This window comes from Dermochelys coriacea, chromosome 14, assembly GCF_009764565.3.
Source record: "Dermochelys coriacea isolate rDerCor1 chromosome 14, rDerCor1.pri.v4, whole genome shotgun sequence".
Lineage (NCBI taxonomy): Eukaryota > Metazoa > Chordata > Testudines > Dermochelyidae > Dermochelys > Dermochelys coriacea.
In genome coordinates this window covers 19,813,761-19,833,193 of record NC_050081.1, presented here as the reverse complement: position 1 = coordinate 19,833,193, position 19,433 = coordinate 19,813,761, and the positions used below count along the sequence as shown (strand labels likewise).

Genomic DNA, 19,433 nt, shown 5'->3' with positions numbered 1-19,433 from the left:
CTTGAGTAAGAAAGCAGGATTTGGGTGTGACACAGAATCCTTGGCAAAGGGTCCCATTCTGTGAAAATATCACCTCAGACCTGACAAACTCACTACACCAACCACATCTTGCAGGATATTTATCCACAAAGAGAAAGGTGTAAGATATCCACATAAAGCTCATAACAGTCAAGATTCATAATCGTTGTGAAACCTATGTACAGGTAATAATGGAGTAATAATATACTGAAAGTATGCTTTATGGACTTGAAATAAAAGTTAGTCTCCATGTAATAATGTCTCTGTGATGACCCATTCAAGCACGAAGAAGTTGTCACCCTACGTGGTAGCCAGAACAAACTTTCTAGCTTTGCTCCATCCCAAGATTTTAAATGGAAAACCCTCAAAGACAACGGCAAACAATCAAAACTACTTGGGGTAAAAAAAAAAAAAAAATTATAACCAACAGAGAATCACCCTGCCTATGAATAAGACAAAAGCCTCTTTCAGTACATGGAGGGAGGCACTCTTGATCCTTTTATTGAGGTGACATCTTGAGAAGCAGGGATGTTCATGTGAAAAATTGGATCCTGGTTGCTATGAAGCTAGCCAGTTCTGTAACAGACTGAACTGGGAGTAGGGGGACAGAATCTACTTTATTAGATAGGAAAGGTTTAACAGTTAGTAAATATAGACCCAGGTTCATGTTTTATTCTTTTGTTTTGTATTGTAACCATATGTTTCCATCATTCCCTCTTGTTTCTAGTAGAATCTCTATCCTAAATAAACCTCTTTTTGTGTCATTACAAGTGTGGTGTGCTATACATGAACAGTGTATAAGGTAAAGCTGGGGTACACTGCACCTTTGGGGGCAGAGGATCTGTGATTTTTGTGAGTAACCAGTGTCAGGGACTGGATAGAAGAGGGGAACACTTCGAAGAAACTCAGAGATTGGGATGTGCTTCTTGCTAACCTGCAACGCAAGACCAACAGGAAAGGGCCTGAATGATAGAGCTGGTGGTGTTAGGAAGATGACACCAACCTTGGCAAATGCAAGACTACCTCAATGCTGGTGGAAGGAGGTAACACGATAAGTCACTGTCCTGGATGCCCCAAGAACCATCACACCGGGTTTTTATTGGGAAGGATATAGGACTTTCCTATTCTCCAGCAGTTTAGAGCAGCTTTCCAGTCGTGAAAGTAAGCCGCAAGCTATTCATACAGACAAGAGACAGACAATAATAATCAATTAGGAAACTAATATTTTATTTAAACAGCAGGAGATGAGGAAAAACCTTTGCTGCCGAGCAAGGTTTGGGTTTTTTTTTCAGCCAACACTTAATAGCCAGTTAAACTACTACTAGGATTAGGGGGAGGCGAAATATTCTAATGGTAGTCACCAAAATTCTTATCAGTACGCACTGCAAAACCAGCGGTCAGAGAAATTCAGCAGATCAGAGTACCAACTTAAATTCAGTGAAAAACATTTTAGTTAAATAAAAATCATTCCCATATGCTTAACATGCATGTACGGAATCATGCATCTCTCTCACCTACCTGGTGTCCTTTCGTCGAAACATCACTAGAAGCCCACAACTAGACAGCAGAGCTATTGTTTTAATTTTACTGTCCTGTAAGCACACATGGAACAGCTACTATCCTGCAACCTAATGTTTTCCAGCATTAATTCTTTGAAGAAATTTTAGTGACACAGGTATTAAGTGGTGAGAGATGCTCTTACATGCATCCCCAATCCAATTTTGACTTCCCTTGGTCTTGAACGCCTAGTGCCAACAGCTAAGTAGTGCAGCTTGTGGGGCTCTCGGAAATACAAAGAGACACATCCTGGCTCCTGCAGTGTGAATTCTGGACAACTTATGTGGAAACCACCCACTGATCTGATAGCACTGAACTGATGGTCAAATTATGTGGCAACCACAAAAATGATCGTCAGTTCTGCGTGCCAGTCAGCATAATCTCCCCCAAGGAAGTGTACATGCAGCCAGCCCCGCCCGAGGACATCCAGCAGGAGAGGAAACCCTATCAGGCAAAAGATCCATTCAAAAACCAGGATGGTCTCGGCTCTGAATAGGCTCTAGCCAGAAGCTGATTGACTAGCAGACTCGGGACTGCCTGGGAATGTGCCAACAAAGCCCAGGCACAGGGTGTCACACAAGACATGAAACATCTGAGAAGTCGGGGGACAGTGCGATGTAACAGGATGGGCAGAGGACTCCACCCATTTGAACCATATTAAAATTGCCCTGATCACTTTTTATTCCTTTCAGGATTTCATGTTACCATTCTATTGCTTTGGTGCCTGTACCTAGGAATGCACGGCTGAAAAGAATTTGGCCAAACAAGCAATCAAAAGGAAAAGTCCCAATGAGCAACTCCTTCAGCCATTTGCATTGGTATGTAAGGAAAGGCCATCCTTTCATTTCACCAAGCTTTTTGTGTTGATTTTTGAGTCAATGTGCAAGTGCAAACACTTAGCAATATGTGGCACAGTTGGTCTCTATCACAGGACCTCTTCCAAGTCATTTACACTCAAGTTTTCTTCTCTGATTCAATCTGCCAGAACAGAATTGTACAACACTACCCTGACCCTGCAAGTTCTTTCATGTAACTCTGGAATTACCACCTCCTTGGATAGCAAACTAACAAATTATTCCTGCAGCAAGTGATTAAATCTTAAAGGGATGGAAAATGCCACAGTTGGGATTCAGCAGGACTCTCTGATTCTATATCTTTAGTGTGCAAAGAGGGAGAGGGTCAAGTATCTGTTTTAATATTATTGTAGTTGCCTCACCAAGAAGTGTGGGATTTCCTAAGTTGGGGGGGAGATACTCTGCTTGAGGGTGAAGTCATTTTACCAGGTTTCTCATGATGTTTAGAGAAGACCCTCTGTACCCTGATCCAAAATGGTTCCAGTGGTTCATATAGTGGAAAAGCTGGTACAGTTTGAGTCGTTTCTCAAACCCTGGAGCTTTGGGAATTTTACTGTGGTAAGCAGAGTAAAAAGAGTTGCTGAAGCCACCAAACATCCCAGCTATCGCAAGTTCATATTCTGAATGACCATAGAAGGAAGCAGGGTCAAAAATAATGGGGCCAGAGTCATCCTCAGCTACATTTCCTCCCCACAGATCCCCATGAAGGAGAGCAGGAACGATCTCCATGTCACAGAACAAACAGGGTATCTTCAGCTGAGGAGGGAAAAGAAAGCAAGTTACCAGTGAGATGCCTCAAGATAAAGAATGCTAGGATGAGTGTTACTTCAGACAGCAGATGTTGAAATCAGAGTAGCATGCACACACAAAGGTTATGAAATATGAATTCAACATTCTTAAAAATTAGCTGGTTAACTGCCAGTCAAAACAGACTGGCACCTTTTGACATTTAAAATAAAAAACGTCAGAGGAGGATCAACATGGATTCTACTTTTACAGAATCATAGATACTAGTGGTTGAAGACCATAGTCATCCAATCGTATATCCCATCCCCAAGCCTGCAATACAGGGGAATGTCTCTGTTAGAGATTCCATCTTGCATTTTTGTCACTTCTTCCTAACTTCAGTATGTGTCGTAATCGCTTTTCAGTCCAAAGTTAAACATTCACTTAGTACTCAAAATTTAGCCAGTTGCAAACAAATTCAAAGATACTGTTCCACTGGAAGAAGGGGTAAGAAACCTATTATCCATGAGTAGAGGATGGTGTCCCTACCCTCTTTTTGCCAGAAGCTGGGAATGGGTGACAGAGAATGGATCACTTGATGATTCCCTGTTCTGTTCATTCCCTCTGGGGCACCTGGCATTGCCTACTGTCGGAAGACAGGATACTGGATTAGAGGGACCTTTGAACTGACCCAGTATGGCTGTTCTTATGTCATGTTCAACAAAATAGTGAGAAAATAACTAAAAGTGCATCCACTCAAAAAGATGAATGCAACCCATACGTGAAACGGTGATGCTGTTGAGTAACCTATGGCATTCCCCTACATGTGCTTCAGGTAGTGAGCATGTACCACTCCCAATCCAGAGAATAGGAGATGTGAATTTGAACTAAGATCTCTGGACTGGCAATGCAAAGCACTACCCAAAGGGCTAGCCTATAAGGATTTGCTTTAGAGTATAGCATTGGGGAGCACTGCATGAAGCCATTCTACCACCACATAAGGGATGTTGTAGAGTCTTTGGGTATACATGTTCCTTTCTCACAAAATCCTAGAACATTCCAACAGAAGGTTGGAGCTAATTTCTTTATTAAAAAGTAAAACCAACTAACCCACACCTAGCTATCAATAAATTAAGAGTCACAGGGAGCTCTTCTACCTGAAGCTGTGCCCAAAGTTCTCTTGCCTCCCTGTCTCCTGAATTCTTTTCAACCATATCCATCTGGGGCTGGATTCGCTGCCTGGCATAGAAACTCACCCAGTCATTCTGCCAGTCATTCACCTGCAAAAGCAAGATCAGAGGTTAGGCATTGGACACATAGCATAACACAGGGCAGCATTTTTTAAATATAGCCTTTTAGGAAATAAAACAACTTGTGTCTTGATGTCTGTCTAGTGCAAGGTGTTACTATTTCAGTTGTCTATTCTAGCCAACGTTCAGGAAAGTTTCAAGTCTTCTTTAAAATCTCATTCATTGAATAAAAGCAATAGCAGAGATATCATAGTTACACAATGTAGCTCCAAACCCTATCTAGAACATATTAATTCCTAGTGTAACTCCACTGAAATCAATGGAGCTACATCCAGAATAATCTTGGCCCTTTATGTTTTCCAAACCAAAGCAAAAACTCATCTCCTATAATCGAAGCATTTGCTCTTCCACAATTGAAAAATGTGCAGCAAAGTCTTAAAGTGTTACATTTAGATTCCTAAGAATGTAAAACAACAGAGGTGTCAATAGGTTAAATAAGTTCCAAGACTTAAGCAGAACCTACTTGTGGGAGATAGCCACAACAGGTGACTGTATGAAAGCCAAATCGATCCACAAACTGGATGTCTGTTTGCCCCTCACTTTTACCTTGCAAACCAAAAAAAACAAAAAGATTGATTACAAAGATTGTAAATATGTTCAGTGTAGGTAGGCTTTAGATCAGATGGAGATACGTAGTTTGCTGGTAGCAGACAGCTTACACTGCGGTATCTTTATTAAACTGCCTTCAGTTAACTTTAGGACATGATTGAAAATGTTTAAATTTTAATCTTAATCACATCATCTGGTGATCTCTCCTTTCAAACAAAGCTTTTGTAGGTAACGATCTGGAATAAATAGTGGGGACAGCAAGTCTAAGAAATATTTTGCCCAAGAAAGAGATAAAGAGCTTTTTGCTATTTTTGAATCTTGTTACAAATAGTAAAAAAAAATTTGTTCCAAGTTTATTTGCATGACAGTGTTATTGGAGCCAAATTGATGTTCCTGAAATAACAAAATCATTTTAGCAACTGCCTGTTTTACAGATTATCTGTTAACTATCTTAATGTCAATAAATTTACAGACAACTATGTACTGTACCAACAGTGTTCCCCTCTTTCTTCAACTTCTCTCCAAGTTTCTGGTTGTGAAGGTGGAGATCAGCCAACTGTGTCCCAAGCTTTGCTGAATGCCTAAGAAACCAAAATAAGTTCTTTTAGCATCACTGAATCATATAGTAAGCAGTGAATTCTCACCCTGATATGCAGGGAATTACTCATATACTTTGCTGAGAACTTTTCCACATGCTTTACAACAAGGGTCTCAAACTCAAAATGACCACGAGGGCCACATAAGGACTAGTACCTTAGTCCAAGGGCCGCACCACTGACCACCCCCGCCGCCCCGCTTCCACCCCCACTCCACCCCTTCTGTGAGGCCCCACCCCTGCCCCACCTCTTCCCCCATTCCAACCCCTTCCCTGAAATCCCCACACCAACTCCGCCCCCTCCTTGCCCCCAGGGGGTGTAGGAGGAGTGCAGGGTGTGTCAGGGGGCTCAGGTGCAGGGTGCATCAGGGTACAGGGTGGGGCAGGAGGTCAGGGTGCAGGGGGTCAGGGTGCAGGAGGGGGCTCAGGGTGCAGGAAGGATTCGGGGGGCGGGTCTGGCCTGGCGCGCACTGAAGGCAGGGTGGGCTCCCAGCCTGCCTGCCCTGCCCAGTGCCACTCTGGGAAGTGGCTGGGACCTGGGGAGGGGGGAACAGAGGTCTGTGTGTTGACCTGACTGCTCCTCAAGGTACCTCCCCTGAAGCTCTCACTGGTCGGGAACGGGGAACTGTGGCCAATGGGAGCTTCAGGGTAGGTACCTGGAGGAGCGGCCAGGGCAACACACAGACCTCTGGGCCCCCCGCAAGTCCTGGCTGCTTCCCGGAGCGGCACGGGGGCAGGGCAGGCAGGCAGGGAGCCTGCCCTGCCCCCGGTGCGCCTGCCCTGCCCCCGGTGCGCCCCAGGCTGGAGCCGCTCTAGGTAAATGCTGGGAGGGGCGCGGGTGCTGTGGGGAGCTCGCGGGCCGCAGAAAATAACCCTGCGGGCCGCGTGTTTGAGACCCCTGCCCTACAAAGACATCCTTTTGAGGAGGAAAAAAAAGCTTAAGACCAAAAGGTTCTGACAATTGCATTTATTAGGACACAATGGCTATTTCTCACAATGTGATATTGAAATGAAAGTGAGAGAAACCCTAATACAAAGTAATTACTGAAATACAACATTTCTGCTATGTATTAGCTCTACATGAGGCCTGTACATTTAATAATCAGCCTGAGAAGATCATGCATCATACAACCTATTAAGTTTTTGCACCTCCAGCTACATTCTAGAGGCAAGGGATAAGTTGGATTCACCCTTTCCTGGGCTCTACCTCAGCTAAAGTGTCTATTCTTTTAATCATTTCATACCTCATCTATTGCAATTTTATGGCTCTCTGAGACCTCTACTCTCTCAACGTCAGAGACCAGAATGAAAAAGCTAGACTGCTCTCACCCTCCAGGAAACAAGACCAAATCTCCTGTAGCACCATCACTGACTTCCTACCTATCTCCAATCAGAATTAAAAGTTCTCTCCACTTAAAATTCCATGTTAATTTGCTCCTCTTGACTTCTGAGCTCATATCCGTCTCTTCTGCCCTCTCATTCTAACCCTCCATGCTTAGACTTTTTCCAAGTACAAGCTCATATTCTCTAAAAAATTTTGCAACTCCTCCCACAAGATAGAAGCCTACCATGTAATACTCAAGACACTAGCCTCCCACATTACCTTATGATCACTCTTAGTCTTCACCTGCCACAACATCTCCCTGAATTCAGTGCATTGTCATCTCTTCCTCTTGTTCCTGTTCTAACATGGGGCCTGATCACACCTCTGAAATTAGTACATCATGGTCATATTCATGCTCATCTCTGCCCAACTTTCACAGAAAGGGAGTTCAGCCACCTTTGCAGCAGGATCCCTTTTATTCCCTGGACCTCACGGCGAGCTCCTCATCAATCTGAGCATCTGCAAGATAGGAGGAAGCAAACTGAGCAGACATGCATGTCTATCTCCTGAGCCCAGCACAAATCAAGGAGGACCTGTAGCGCAATCAAACACGATTACATTTCTGCAGTCCTCCTACTTGATGGGCTCTCCAAGCCAGCTGCAGAAGCCCAGAGAGGTGAGGAGGGAGCAACTCAGCTCCCTGATGGAACAACTGAGGAACAACCTCCATAGTGGGTTTTCTTCCAGGAAAGGGGACAATCAGGCCCTCAGATTTTAAGCTATCAATATTCAGGACACAAACTTCATCTTTATCTATTTGAAAGTGTAATGTACACCCCTCCTGTGTTATATAAGAAACAATAACTAGAGCTTCATTTCCCACAAAGGTAAGAATCACATGGCAAGATGATCTCGGAGTTCTTTTCCCTGACTCCCACAATTCTTACTGCGAAATCTTCATAAAAACAGCCATACTGGGTCAGACCAAAGGACCATCTAGCCCAGTATCCCGTCTTCCGACAGTGGCCAATGCCAGGTGTCCCAGAGGGAATGAACAGAACAGATAATCATCAAGTGATCCACTCCCTATCGCCCATTCCCAGCTTCTGCCAAACAGAGGCTAGGGACACCATCCCTGCCTATTGTGGCTAATAGCCCCTGATGGACCTATCCTCCATGAACTTATCTAGTGCTTTTTTTAACCCTGTTATAGTCCTTGCCTTCACAACATCCTCTGGCAAAGAGTTCCACAGGTTGACTGTGCATTGTGTGAAGAAATGCTTCCTGTTGTTCATTTTAAATCCGCCACCTATTAATTTCATTGGGTGACCCCTAGTTCTTCTGTTATGAGAAGGAGTAACTAACACTTCCTTATTTACTTTCTCCAAACCAGTCATGATTTTATAGACCTCAATCTTATCCCCCCTTATTCGTCTCTTTTCCAAGTTGAAAAGTCCCAGTCTTATTAATCTCTCCTCCTATGGCAACCGTTCCATACCCCTAATAATTTTTGTTGCCCTTTTCTGAACCTTTTCCAATTCCAATATTTATTTTTTGAGATGGGGCGACCACATCTGCATGCAATATTCAAGATGTGGGCATACCATGGATTTATACAGAGGCAATATGATATTTTCTGTCTTATTATCAATCCCTTTCCTAATGATTCCCAACATTTTGTTCGGGTTTTTTTTTTTTTTAAACTGCTGCTGCACATTGAGTGGATGTTTTCAGAGAAGTATTCACAATGACTTCAAGATCTCTTTCGTAAGTGTTAACAGCTACTTTAGACCCCATCATTTTATATGTATAGTTGGGATTATGTTTTCCAACGTGCATTACTTTGCATTCATCTGCCATTTTGTTGCCCAGTCACCCAGTTTTGTGACATCCTTTTGTAGCTCTTTGCAGTCTGCTAACTATCTTGAGTAGTTTTGTATCATCTTCAAATTTTGCCACCTCACTATTCACCCCTTTTTCCACATCATTTATGAATATGTTGAATAGGCCTGGTCCCAGTACAGACCCCTGGGAGACACCACTATTACCTCTCTCCATTCTGAAAACTGAGCATTTATTCCTACCCTTTGTTTCCTATCTTTTAACCAGCTACCAATCCATGAGAGGACCTTTCCTCTTATCCCATAATAGCTTTCTTTGCTTAAGAGCCTTTGGTGAGGGACCTTGTCAAAGGCTTTCTGAAAATCTAAGTACACTATATCCACTGGATCCCCCGTGTCCACATGCTTCTTGACCCCCTCAAATTCTAGTAGATTGCTGAGCCATGATTTTCCTCTACAAAAACCATGTTGACTTTCCTCCAACAAATTATGTTCATCTACATGTCTGACAATTTTGGTTTTTTACTATAGTTTCAACCAGTTTGCCCAGAACTGAAATCAGACTTACTGGTCTGTAATTGCCAGGATCACCTCTGGAGCCCTTTTTAAAAATTGGAGTCACATTACCTATCCTCCAGTTATTTGGTATAGAAGCTGATTTAAATGATAGGTTACAAACTACTGTTAGTAGTTCTGCAATTTCACATTTGAGTTCCTTCAGAACTCTTGGGTGAATACCATCTGGTCCTGGTGACTTATTGTTTAGTTTATCAATTTGTTCCAAAACCTCCTCTAATGACACCTCAATCTGGGACAGTTCCTCAGATTTGTCCCCTAAAAAGAATGGCTCAGGTTTGGGAATCTCCCTCACATCCTCAGCCATGAAGAGTGAGGCAAAGAATTCAATTACTTTCTCCACAACGGCCTTATCTTCCTTGAGTGCTCCTTTAGCCACTCAATCGTCCAGTGGCCTCACTGGACGTTAAGCAGACTTCCTGCTTCTGACGTACTTAAAAAATTTGCTATTACTTTGAGTCTTTGGCTAGTTGTTCTTCAAATTCTTTTTTGGCCTTCCTAATTATATTTTTACACTTCATTTGCCAGAGTTTATGCTCCTTTCTCTTTTCCTCACTAGGAATTTAACTTCCACTTTTTAAAGGCTGCCTTTTTGTCTCTCACTGCTTCTTTTACTTTGTTGTTTAGTCATGGGGTGGCACTTTTTTGGTTCTCTTACTATGTTTTTTAATTTGGGGTATACATTTAAGTTGAGCCTCTATTATGGCGTCTTTAAAAAGTTTCCATGCAGCTTGCAGGGATTTCACTTTTGGCACAGTACCTTTTAATTTCTGTTTCATAACTTCCTTGTATAGTCACCTTTCTGAAATTAAATGCTACGGTGTTGAGCCATTATAGTGTTTTCCCTGCCATAGGGATATTAAATTTAATTACATTATGGTTACTATTACCAAGCAGTCCAGCTATTTTAACCTCTTAGACCAGATCCTCTTCTGCACTTAGGACTATATCAAGAATTGCCTCTCCTCTTGTGGGTTCCAGGACTAGCTGCTCCAAGAAGCAGTCAATTAAGGTGTCAAGAAACTTTATCTCTGCATCCCATCCTGAGGTGACATGTACCCAGTTAATACGGGGATAGTTGAAATCCCCCATTATTATTTTTATAGCCTCTCTAATCTCCCTGAGCATTTCATAATCACTATCACCATCCTGGTCAGGTGGTCGGTAATATATCCCTACTGTTATATTCTTATTATTAGAACATGGAATTACTATCCATAGAGATTTATAGTGCCACTCCTCCACCAGCACAACCTGTTCTGTCCTTCTGATATATTTTGTACCTGATATTACTGTATCCCATTGATTATCCTCATTCCACCAAGTTTCTGTGATGCCTATTATATCAATATTCTCATTTAATATGAGGCACTCTAGTTCACCCATCTTATTATTTAGACTTTTAGCATTTGCATATATGCATTTTAAAAACTTGCCACGTTTTAGCTGTCTGCCATTACATGATGTAATTGAATGGGACTCTTTTTCGTTAAATTGTTTCTCATCAGATCCTACCCGAATTTTATCATCTTCCATCCTCTCCTCCTTACCAGGAGGTAGAGAATTTCCATCAATAGATCCTCCCCAAGGGATGTGTCTGTCTGAACCATGTGCTCTTCCGCACCTATCGGCTTTCCCCCAGCCCTTATAATTAAAAAGGTCGTAGAGCACTTTTAAAACTAAGTGCCAGTAATCTGGTTCCATTTTGGTTAAGGTGGAGCCCATTCTTTCTGTATAGGCTCCCCCTTTCCCAAAAATTTCCCCAGGTCCTAATAAATCTAAACCCCTCCTCCCTACACCATCGTCTCATCCACACATTGAGACCCTATGGTTCTGCTTATCTAACTGGCCCTGCATGTGGAACTGGAAGCATTTCAGAGAATGCTACTTTGGAGGTCCTGGACTTCAATTTCTTACCTCGCAGCCTAAATTTGGCCTCCAGGACCTCTCTCCTATCTTTTCTTATATCATTGGTACCTACATGTACCACGACCACCGGCTTCTCCCCAGCACTACACATAAGTCTATCTAGATGTCTTGAAAGATCCGCAACCTTTGCACAAGGCAGGCAAGTCACCATATGTTTCTCCCGGTCACCGCAAACCCAGCTATCTATGTCTCTAATAATTGAATCTCTCATAACTATCCCTTGTCTCTTCCCAATAACTGGAGCTTCTCTTCAGTTTATGATTGACTCATGGTTTAAAAGTATTGTGAGATACTAAAGGGCACCGTATACAGAGTGCAGCTTCCCCTCCTGTTCCAGATCTAGCAAAAAAACCCCACATATCAAAATGAATTTTCATCCCCAAAACAAGTAATGTAAATGGTTTCCCTTAAATCTAAATTTCTGGTCACAGCAAGAAGCAATGACACAATTAGAATTTACCTGTTAAGACTCCTCATTTCCAAATGCTCCATCACAAATAGAGTGCTGCCTCCTGGCACGTCTATAACTTTGATGGGTTTGGGCACCTTTATTGTCTGTGTTTCCAGGATGGCTGATAAACTTTCCATTTCTCCCTCAAACATTCTTCTGGCCTGTCAAATACAAAGGAAAAACATCACTCCCCTTCAATGCTCTTATGGCTAAATGAAGGTCTTTCCTCAAGTAAACATTTTAAACAGACAGTAGCGTGCTTTTTGCTAGAGCAGGTACAAGATACTAGTGGTCCAGACTTGTGATACCTACACTGCTAAGTCTGACCTATAGACCTGACAATTTCAGAATTACTGAAGTTCCTATCCATAAACCTGCCCCTATAGAAGCAGCATAGCTTCTAGCATTTTATAGGGTCAGGCAAATGTGAAACCCAACCCATTGCTTGCTATGGGAAAGGATGGTGCTGCAGTTTGAAACCATTCTCACATGTTATGTGTAAGAAGCCAACCCCATGTACCCTGTGCCTTACCATTGCTGCCTGGAAACCGAATTCTGTTGCCCAGCAGCATGTGATGTGTCACCATACCAGCAGGCACTCAATATAAAAGGCAAAATGCGACCTTGTACCTAAAGCACGTGTGCTGTCTGCTGTGAATTGCTTGATTCACTGTGAAAGAGTATCCCTTTTGTTCTCAGACATGTATCATCTTAAATTTTACTTTCCCTTTTTATCTCCCCCCAGGTGCAGATATTTCTATGCACCCCTGAGGTTATCACAGATTAGAAGGCGAAAAAAACGCACTCGCAATGACATGTTTTCCGAGCTCATGCAGTCCTCCCGCACTGATAGGGCACAGCTTAATGCATGGAGGCATTCAGTTAGAGGCCAGGAAAGCATTAAGTTAGCACAAAGAGCGGAGGCAGGAGCGTGAAGAGCGAAGGCTAATGGGGGAGAAAACAGACATGATGAAGCATCTGGTGGAGCTGCAGGAAAGCCAACAGGAGCACAGATCCCCACTGCATCCATTGTATAATACCTGACCTCCTCCCCAAGTTCCATATCCTCCTCACCCAGATGCCAAAGAATGCTAGGGGGGAGGCTCCAGGCACCCAGCCACTGCACTCCAGAGGATGGCCCAAGCAACAGAAGGCTGTCATTCAAACAGTTTGATTTGTAGTGTGGCTACAAAAAGCAATGTGGCTTTGTCCTTCCCTCCTCCCCAACCCCACCCAGGCTACCTTGTCAGTTATCTCACTTTTAAAAAAAATTAATAAAGAATGCATGGTTTCAAAACAATAGTTACTTTATTTCGAAGGGGGAGGGAGGCTGGTTTGGTTACAGCGAATTAAAATCAACCAAAGGGGGGGGCAGTTTTGCATCAAGGAGAAACACATACAATGGTCACACCGTTGCCTGGCCAGTCAGGAAACTGGTTTTCAAAGCCTCTCCTGATGCGCAGCGCACCTAGCTTTACTCTTCTAATCACCCTGGTGTCTGGCTGCTCAAAATAGGATGCCAGGCGATTTGCCTCAACCTCCCACCCCGCCATAAACGTCTCCCCCTTACTCTCACAGATATTATGGAGCACACAGCAAGCAGCAATAACAATGGGAATGTTGGTAGTGCTGAGGTCTGACCTAGAGAGCAAACAGCACCAGCAAGCTTTTAAATGTCCAACGGCACATTCTTCCACCATTCTGCACTTGCTCAGCCTATAGTTGAACTGCTCCTTACTACTGTCCAGGCTGCCTGTGTAAGGCTTCATGAGCCATGGAAGCAAGGAGTAGGCTGGGTCCCCAAGGATAACCATTGGCATTTCAACATCCCCAATGGTAATTTTGTCATCTGGGAAGTAAGTCCCTTCTTGCAGCTGCTCGAACAACCCGGAGTTCCTAAATATGCGAGCGTCATGTACCTTTCCCGGCCATCCCACGTTGATTTTGGTGAAACGTCCCTTGTGATCCACCAGTTCTTGCAGCAACATTGAGAAGTACCCCTTGTGGTTTATGTACTGGTTGGCAAGGTGGTCTGGTGCCAAGATGGGGATATGCGTTCCATCTATCATCCCACCACAGTTAGGGAACCCCATTGCAGCAAAGCCATCCACTATGACCTGCACATTTCCCAGAGTCACTACCCTTGATAGCAGAATGTCCGTGATTGCATTGACTACTTGGATCACAGCATTCCCCACAGTAGACTTAACCACTCCAAATTGATTCCCGACTGACCAGTAGCATTCAGGCATTGCAAGCTTCCACGGAGCTATCGCCACTCACTTCTCAACTGTCAGGGCAGCTCTCATCTTGGTATTCCTGTGCTTCAGAGTGGGGGAAAGCAATTCACAGAGTTCCAGGAAAGTGGCCTTACGCATGCAAAAGTTTCGCAGCCACTGTGAATCATCCCAGACCTGCAGTACTATGCGGTTCCACCAGTCTGTGCTTGTTTGCCTGGCCCAGAATCGGCATTCCACTGTATCAACCAGTCCCACTACCGCCATGACGTGCCAAATTGCCCCAGCCCGTGCTTTCAGGAACATTTGTGTCCATGTCCTCAACAAAATCCTCCTTGTGTTGGCGTCTCTTAGCCTGGTTCTGCATATACTCCAGGATAATGCACAAGGTATTTACAATGCTCACAACAGCAGTGGTGACCATGAGCTGAGCGGGCTCCATGCTTGCTGTGGTATGGCATCTGCAGGAGAGCAGAGTTGCAGCGGAAGTGGAGGATGACGACGGTTAGCAGCACCCAGGAGGACCAGAACACATCCCCCGAGCTGCAGGAGAGTAGAGTTGCAGTGGAAGCGGTGGATGACGACAGTTACCAGACCTACTGCAACGTCTGCTGACAGCAGCACCCAGGACACAACAGCCGCAGTGACGGTGAGCTGAGCTGAGAGGACTTACTGCTCGCTGTGGGATGGCATCTGCACAGAAAAAAGGCGCCAAACGATTGTCTGCCATTGCTTTCACGGAGGGAGGGGCAACTGACGACATGTACCCAAAATCATCCGCAACAATGTTTTGGCCCCATCAGGCACTGGGAGCTTAACCCAGAATTCCAATGGGCAGCAGAGACTGTGGGATAGCTACCCACAGTGCACCGCTCTGTAAGTCGATGCTAGCTACAGTAGTGAGGATGCACTCTGCTGACTAAATGTGCTTAGTGTGGACATATGCAATCGACTGTATAAAATCGATTTCTAAAAATTGATTTCTATAAAATCGACCTAATTTTGTAACGTAGACATCAGCGAAGCTGCAGTCTATGCTATAAGCATTAATGAAACTAATTAAATACAACTGCCTAGTGAATAAAATAGCAACAGGACAGTTTGGGGCTAGATACAGGAACCAAAGTCACAAGACAAACTACAGTGGGCAGAGAATACAAATTCCCCAGACTGGAGGCAAGCAAGAATTTTTGAATTATCTATTAAGAAGTTTGATACTTTAGGACTTACAAATGCCTAAATTGGTTAAATAAAATTGTATCTCTGCCTGAAATACTATGCCAGGCTTAAGCCATTTGCAAATTTTGATAGCGTAAATTACTAAAAACAAACATTGATAATAGAACTGCTGATATAGCGCATTGCTGCATACACAGCACAGCATTTTAATACAGTCAGGTGAAGTTTGCCTTCATCAGCATTCTGCATTTATAAACATGCAAAAGCATAGAAAACAGCAGCCGACTGAATAGCAAATTAATCCAGGTCTTCTGACTTTTTTGTTTAAAGCAACATCTCTCCTTTATTACTCAGCACCATCCTGCTCCTAGTTCTTTCAAGCACTCCCAAATGTGCTGAAAAAATTATTGCCAGAGTGTTGTTATTAACTGAGGCCCAAATGGAAGTACTAGGTTGCCATCACTGCTAGGTGCTCCAAGTCTACTACTAGACAACAAGCCCTTTCATCACCTTTCCAGCTCGGACCTCAGCATGAGTGACATTGTTACCCTGCTGCTAATACCACCAAGCAGGAAAGGGTAGGAAGACTGGGAACAGACATAGTGGACACTTTCTTTCAAATTTTCCCCCCCAAGCTGTTGTACTACAGGTAGATAGTTTGTGCTTTCTTGCACGTGCCCACTGTTCTCCTTCCTCCTAGGGCCTAAATGAAGTGTACCCTTAGAATATCTTCCTGTCATAATTTTCCTCACTTCCAACAGAAACACAGAATTAACATTCTGTATAAGACCAATGTTCCATCTAATGCACTATCCTGTCTCACACAATGGCTTGTACCAGATACTGAAAAGGAGTACGCAAGAAACCCCATCAAACACAATTATGGAAAACTCTGCTCCATAAGTTTCTTCCCAAGTCCAGGCAGTTGCAGACTGACTTACATCCTAAAGAATCACAGAAACATAGAAATGTAGGACTGGAAGGGACCTAGAGAAGTCATCGAGTCCAGCCCCTTGCACTGAGGCATGACCAAACCATCCATGACAGGTGTTTAGCTTGTTCTTAAAAGCTTCCAAAGACTGGGATTCCACAACCTCCCTTGGAAGCCTATTCCAGAGCTAAACTATCCTTTAAGTTAGAAAGCTTTTCCTCATATTGAACCTAAATCTCCCTTGATGCAGACTAAGCTGATTACTCCTTGTTCAACCTTCAACAGACTTAGAGAACAATCAATCACTATCTATCTGCTTAATAACAGCCATTAACATATTTGAAGATTGATATCAGGTTCCCCTCGGTCTTTTCTCAAGACTAAGTGGGGTTTTTTTGTTTCTTTTTTTTTTAAATCTTTCCTCATACATCAGGTTTTCTAAAGCTTTTATAATTTTTTTTTGTTCTCCCCTGGACTCTGTCCAAATTGTCCACATCTTTCCTAAAGTGTGGCACCCAGAACTGGACACGATACTCCAGCTTAGGTCTCACCAATGCCAAGTGCAGCTGTCTTACATAGGACACTCCTGTTAATACAGCCCAGAAGGATATTAGACTTTTTTTGCAAATGCATCATTAACTCTTGTTCAATTTGTGATCCACTATAACCCCCAGATCCTTTTAATCAGTACTAGCCAATTATTCCCCATTTTGTCATTGTGCATTTGATTTTTACTTCCTAAGTGAAGTTACTGAATTTCATCTTGTTGATTTCAGAACAGTTCTCTAATTTGTCATGGTTGTTTTGAATTCTAATCCTGTCCTCAAAAGTGCCTGCAACCCCTCCCAGCTCGGTGTCATCTGCAAATGTTATAAGCATTGTTCCATTATCCAAAAATACTGACTAGTACAGGACCCAGGATTATTGTAAGCAAGACATGAGAAGTAATTCTTCCACTCTACTCCGTGCTGATTAGGCCTCAACTGGAGTATTGTGTCCAGTTCTGGGCACCACATTTCAGGAAAGATGTGGACAAACTGGAGGAAGTCCAGAGAAGAGCAACAAAAATGATTAAGGGTCTAGAAAACATGACCATGAGGGAAGACTGAAAAAATTGGGATTGTTTAGTCTGGAAAAGAGAAGCTGAGAGGGGACATGATAACAGTTTTCAAGTACATAGAAGGTTATTACAAGGAGGAGGGAGAAAAATTGTTCTTCTTAACTTCTGAGGATAGGACAAGAAGCAATGGGCTTAAATTGCAGCAAGGGCGGTTTAGGTTGGACATTAGGAAAACCTTCCTGGTTAAAGCAGTGGAATAAATTGCCTAGGGAGGTTGTGGAATCTCCATTATTGGGGATTTTTAAGAGCAGGTTGGACAAACACCTTTCAGGGATGGTCTAGATAATACTAGACTGGACTAGATGATCTCTCGAGGTCCCTTCCCGTTCTATAATTCTATGATTACATCCCCAATACATTAGAAAGGATAAAACAGTCTATTTCAGATCTTTGTAGCAAGGTGATGGGGCACAATAATATCTGTAGCGAGCATTGCCATGTTATCCTGTAGGACATTAAATACATCACTGTGCTACAGTCTATGGCTAGCCGATATTGCGAGATGCCTGATACAGATATAGTTGCTCACCCCAAGGACCACCAGACGTTGCCACCCACCCTAGCGATCAATGAAGATAGATACTTAATTCCATCCCACCCAGAAGATGGAGTCTGTATCTCCAAGCATGTGGCATAAGACTAACTATGCCCACACCAGCTCTTAGTTAGGCTAGCAAACATCCACCCAGCAGGGTCCTTCAAACAGGAGGGTTTTTTTTTTTACATTTATAAGCGAGTTTATTTGCCTTTCTTATAAGACACATACATACAAGTTATTATAAAAGTACCCAGACAAACTCTAGCCAAATGCAGTATAAGCAAAGCGTTGCCATCAAGAGGAATGTCTCAGATCTACAGTATCTTGGCTCCCAGATGAAATGTTTCCACAAACAGGAGTTACTAGGCATTTTGCTGACCCTAAGCAACCCCCTACACTCAGCCCTAGATGGTACAGCCAGCTCTACAACTACTCACTCTTACACCCGAACCTATGCAATGCTCTCCCCATCCAATCCTGAGAGGTGAAGCCAGCTCATTTTTAGCACGAACAGCCCTCCAATTAGTCCCATTACCCTTAAAGAACTACCAGCATGCTAGCTCCCAGTGAGGAGGCAAGCCCCCGAGTGAAACCCCCTGCCACTTCGCCCAATTGCTCGCCGCTAACCCAGCCCCCTCCCCCCCCGGGCCCGCCGCTAACCCAGCCCCCTCCCCCCGGGCCCGCCGCTAACCCCCGCCTTGGGGTTGCTCTTCACATAGACCCGGCCCCCGTCGGTGTCGTAGCTCTGGCCCTGGCTGATGCAGCCGCCGCCCGAGTGGCCCGTGGGCCGCAGCACCGCGGTGCCCAGCTCCCGCTTCAGCGCGGCCTCCATGCTGCTCCCCCGGCGGCCCGCACGAGCCAGGGCGGGCGGGGCGCGCGCCGAGCAGAGCAGAGCAGCGGCAGCAGCCTAGCGGCTAGGGAGCCTCGAGCCTCCGCCCTTGCTGTCACTAGGCATGCGCAGTGACAACCGCCTGAGCGAAGCCTAGGCAGGCGCCGGCTGGATCTGAGTACCTGGGCGGGCGCGAGGCTGCCTGTGCTGGGGGCGGCCAGGGCCGGGGGAGCACGGCTTTGTATTAGGGGAGGCTGTACGGCAGCGGAGAGGGACCGAGCGGGAGGGGAGCATTGCATTGCATTGCATTGGGGCAGAGAAGAGCTGCGGGGGAGGGGAAACTGCTTTGCATTGGGGCGGGTAGATAGTGACACATGCTGGAGTCAGTGAGGTGGAGGGCAGAGAGGGGCTGTGGGGGACGGTGTTGCTGCTTTGCAGACTGAATGGGGGAGAAAGCTGAACCCCAGAACAAAATGTGAACTAATGAGTAGTCACTGCTTTGCCTGTGCTTTTTTTGGGGGGGGAGGCGGTACAGCCGAGAAGAGGGAATCATGGCCCAGCAAGAAATAAGGACCAAAGGGGACCTACTGTTTTTCCAGCATCCGATGAAGTGAGCTGTAGCTCACAAAAGCTTATGCGCAAATAAATTTGTTAGTCTCTAAGGTGCCACAAGTCCTCCTTTTCTTTTTTGCAAATACAGACTAACTTTTTCCAGTCACCTTCCCTCCCCCCCTTCTCAATGCAGTGACTAGGCCAAATAATTCTGGCGCTTTCCCTGGTTGTTTGGTCCACACTGGGCAGGTACCCAAGCTAGTCCAGTTAATATTACTAACAGTTGCCCCCTTTTGGAGTGTTTTATTTCACAAACA

At 44.3% G+C, this 19,433-nt stretch overlaps 1 protein-coding gene across 2 annotated transcripts; it reads right to left on the bottom strand.

The window, feature by feature from the left end:
* Positions 1–1,224: 1,224 nt before the first annotated feature.
* On the bottom strand, positions 1,225–18,885 carry LOC119843136 (fructosamine 3 kinase related protein). 2 transcript variants are annotated; one of them, XM_043496466.1, is made up of 7 exons: positions 18,637–18,754; positions 18,427–18,596; positions 11,740–11,891; positions 5,504–5,595; positions 4,929–5,011; positions 4,313–4,435; positions 1,225–3,185 (listed from the first exon to the last, which is right to left on the bottom strand). In XM_043496466.1, the coding sequence occupies exons 2-7, from the start codon at positions 18,565–18,567 to the stop codon at positions 2,847–2,849; spliced, it is 930 nt and encodes a 309-aa protein (XP_043352401.1). In that variant the 5' UTR covers positions 18,568–18,596; positions 18,637–18,754; the 3' UTR covers positions 1,225–2,846. The 2 variants fall into 2 exon arrangements, with proteins under 2 accessions (XP_043352401.1, XP_038227993.1); XM_038372065.2 differs by lacking the exon at positions 18,427–18,596 and having other exon boundaries at positions 18,747–18,885.
* Positions 18,886–19,433: the final 548 nt, after the last annotated feature.

Coding starts and splice junctions, on each gene's coding strand:
- LOC119843136 (XM_043496466.1), bottom strand. CDS start 18,567: ATGGAGGCCGCGCTGAAGCGGGAGCTGGGCACCGCGGTGCTGCGGCCC. Junction 5,012..5,503: donor GAAAGAGGGGAACACTGTTG/GTACAGTACATA, acceptor TTGGTTTGCAAG/GTAAAAGTGAGGGGCAAACA. Junction 4,436..4,928: donor GTTGTGGCTATCTCCCACAA/GTAGGTTCTGCT, acceptor TTGCTTTTGCAG/GTGAATGACTGGCAGAATGA.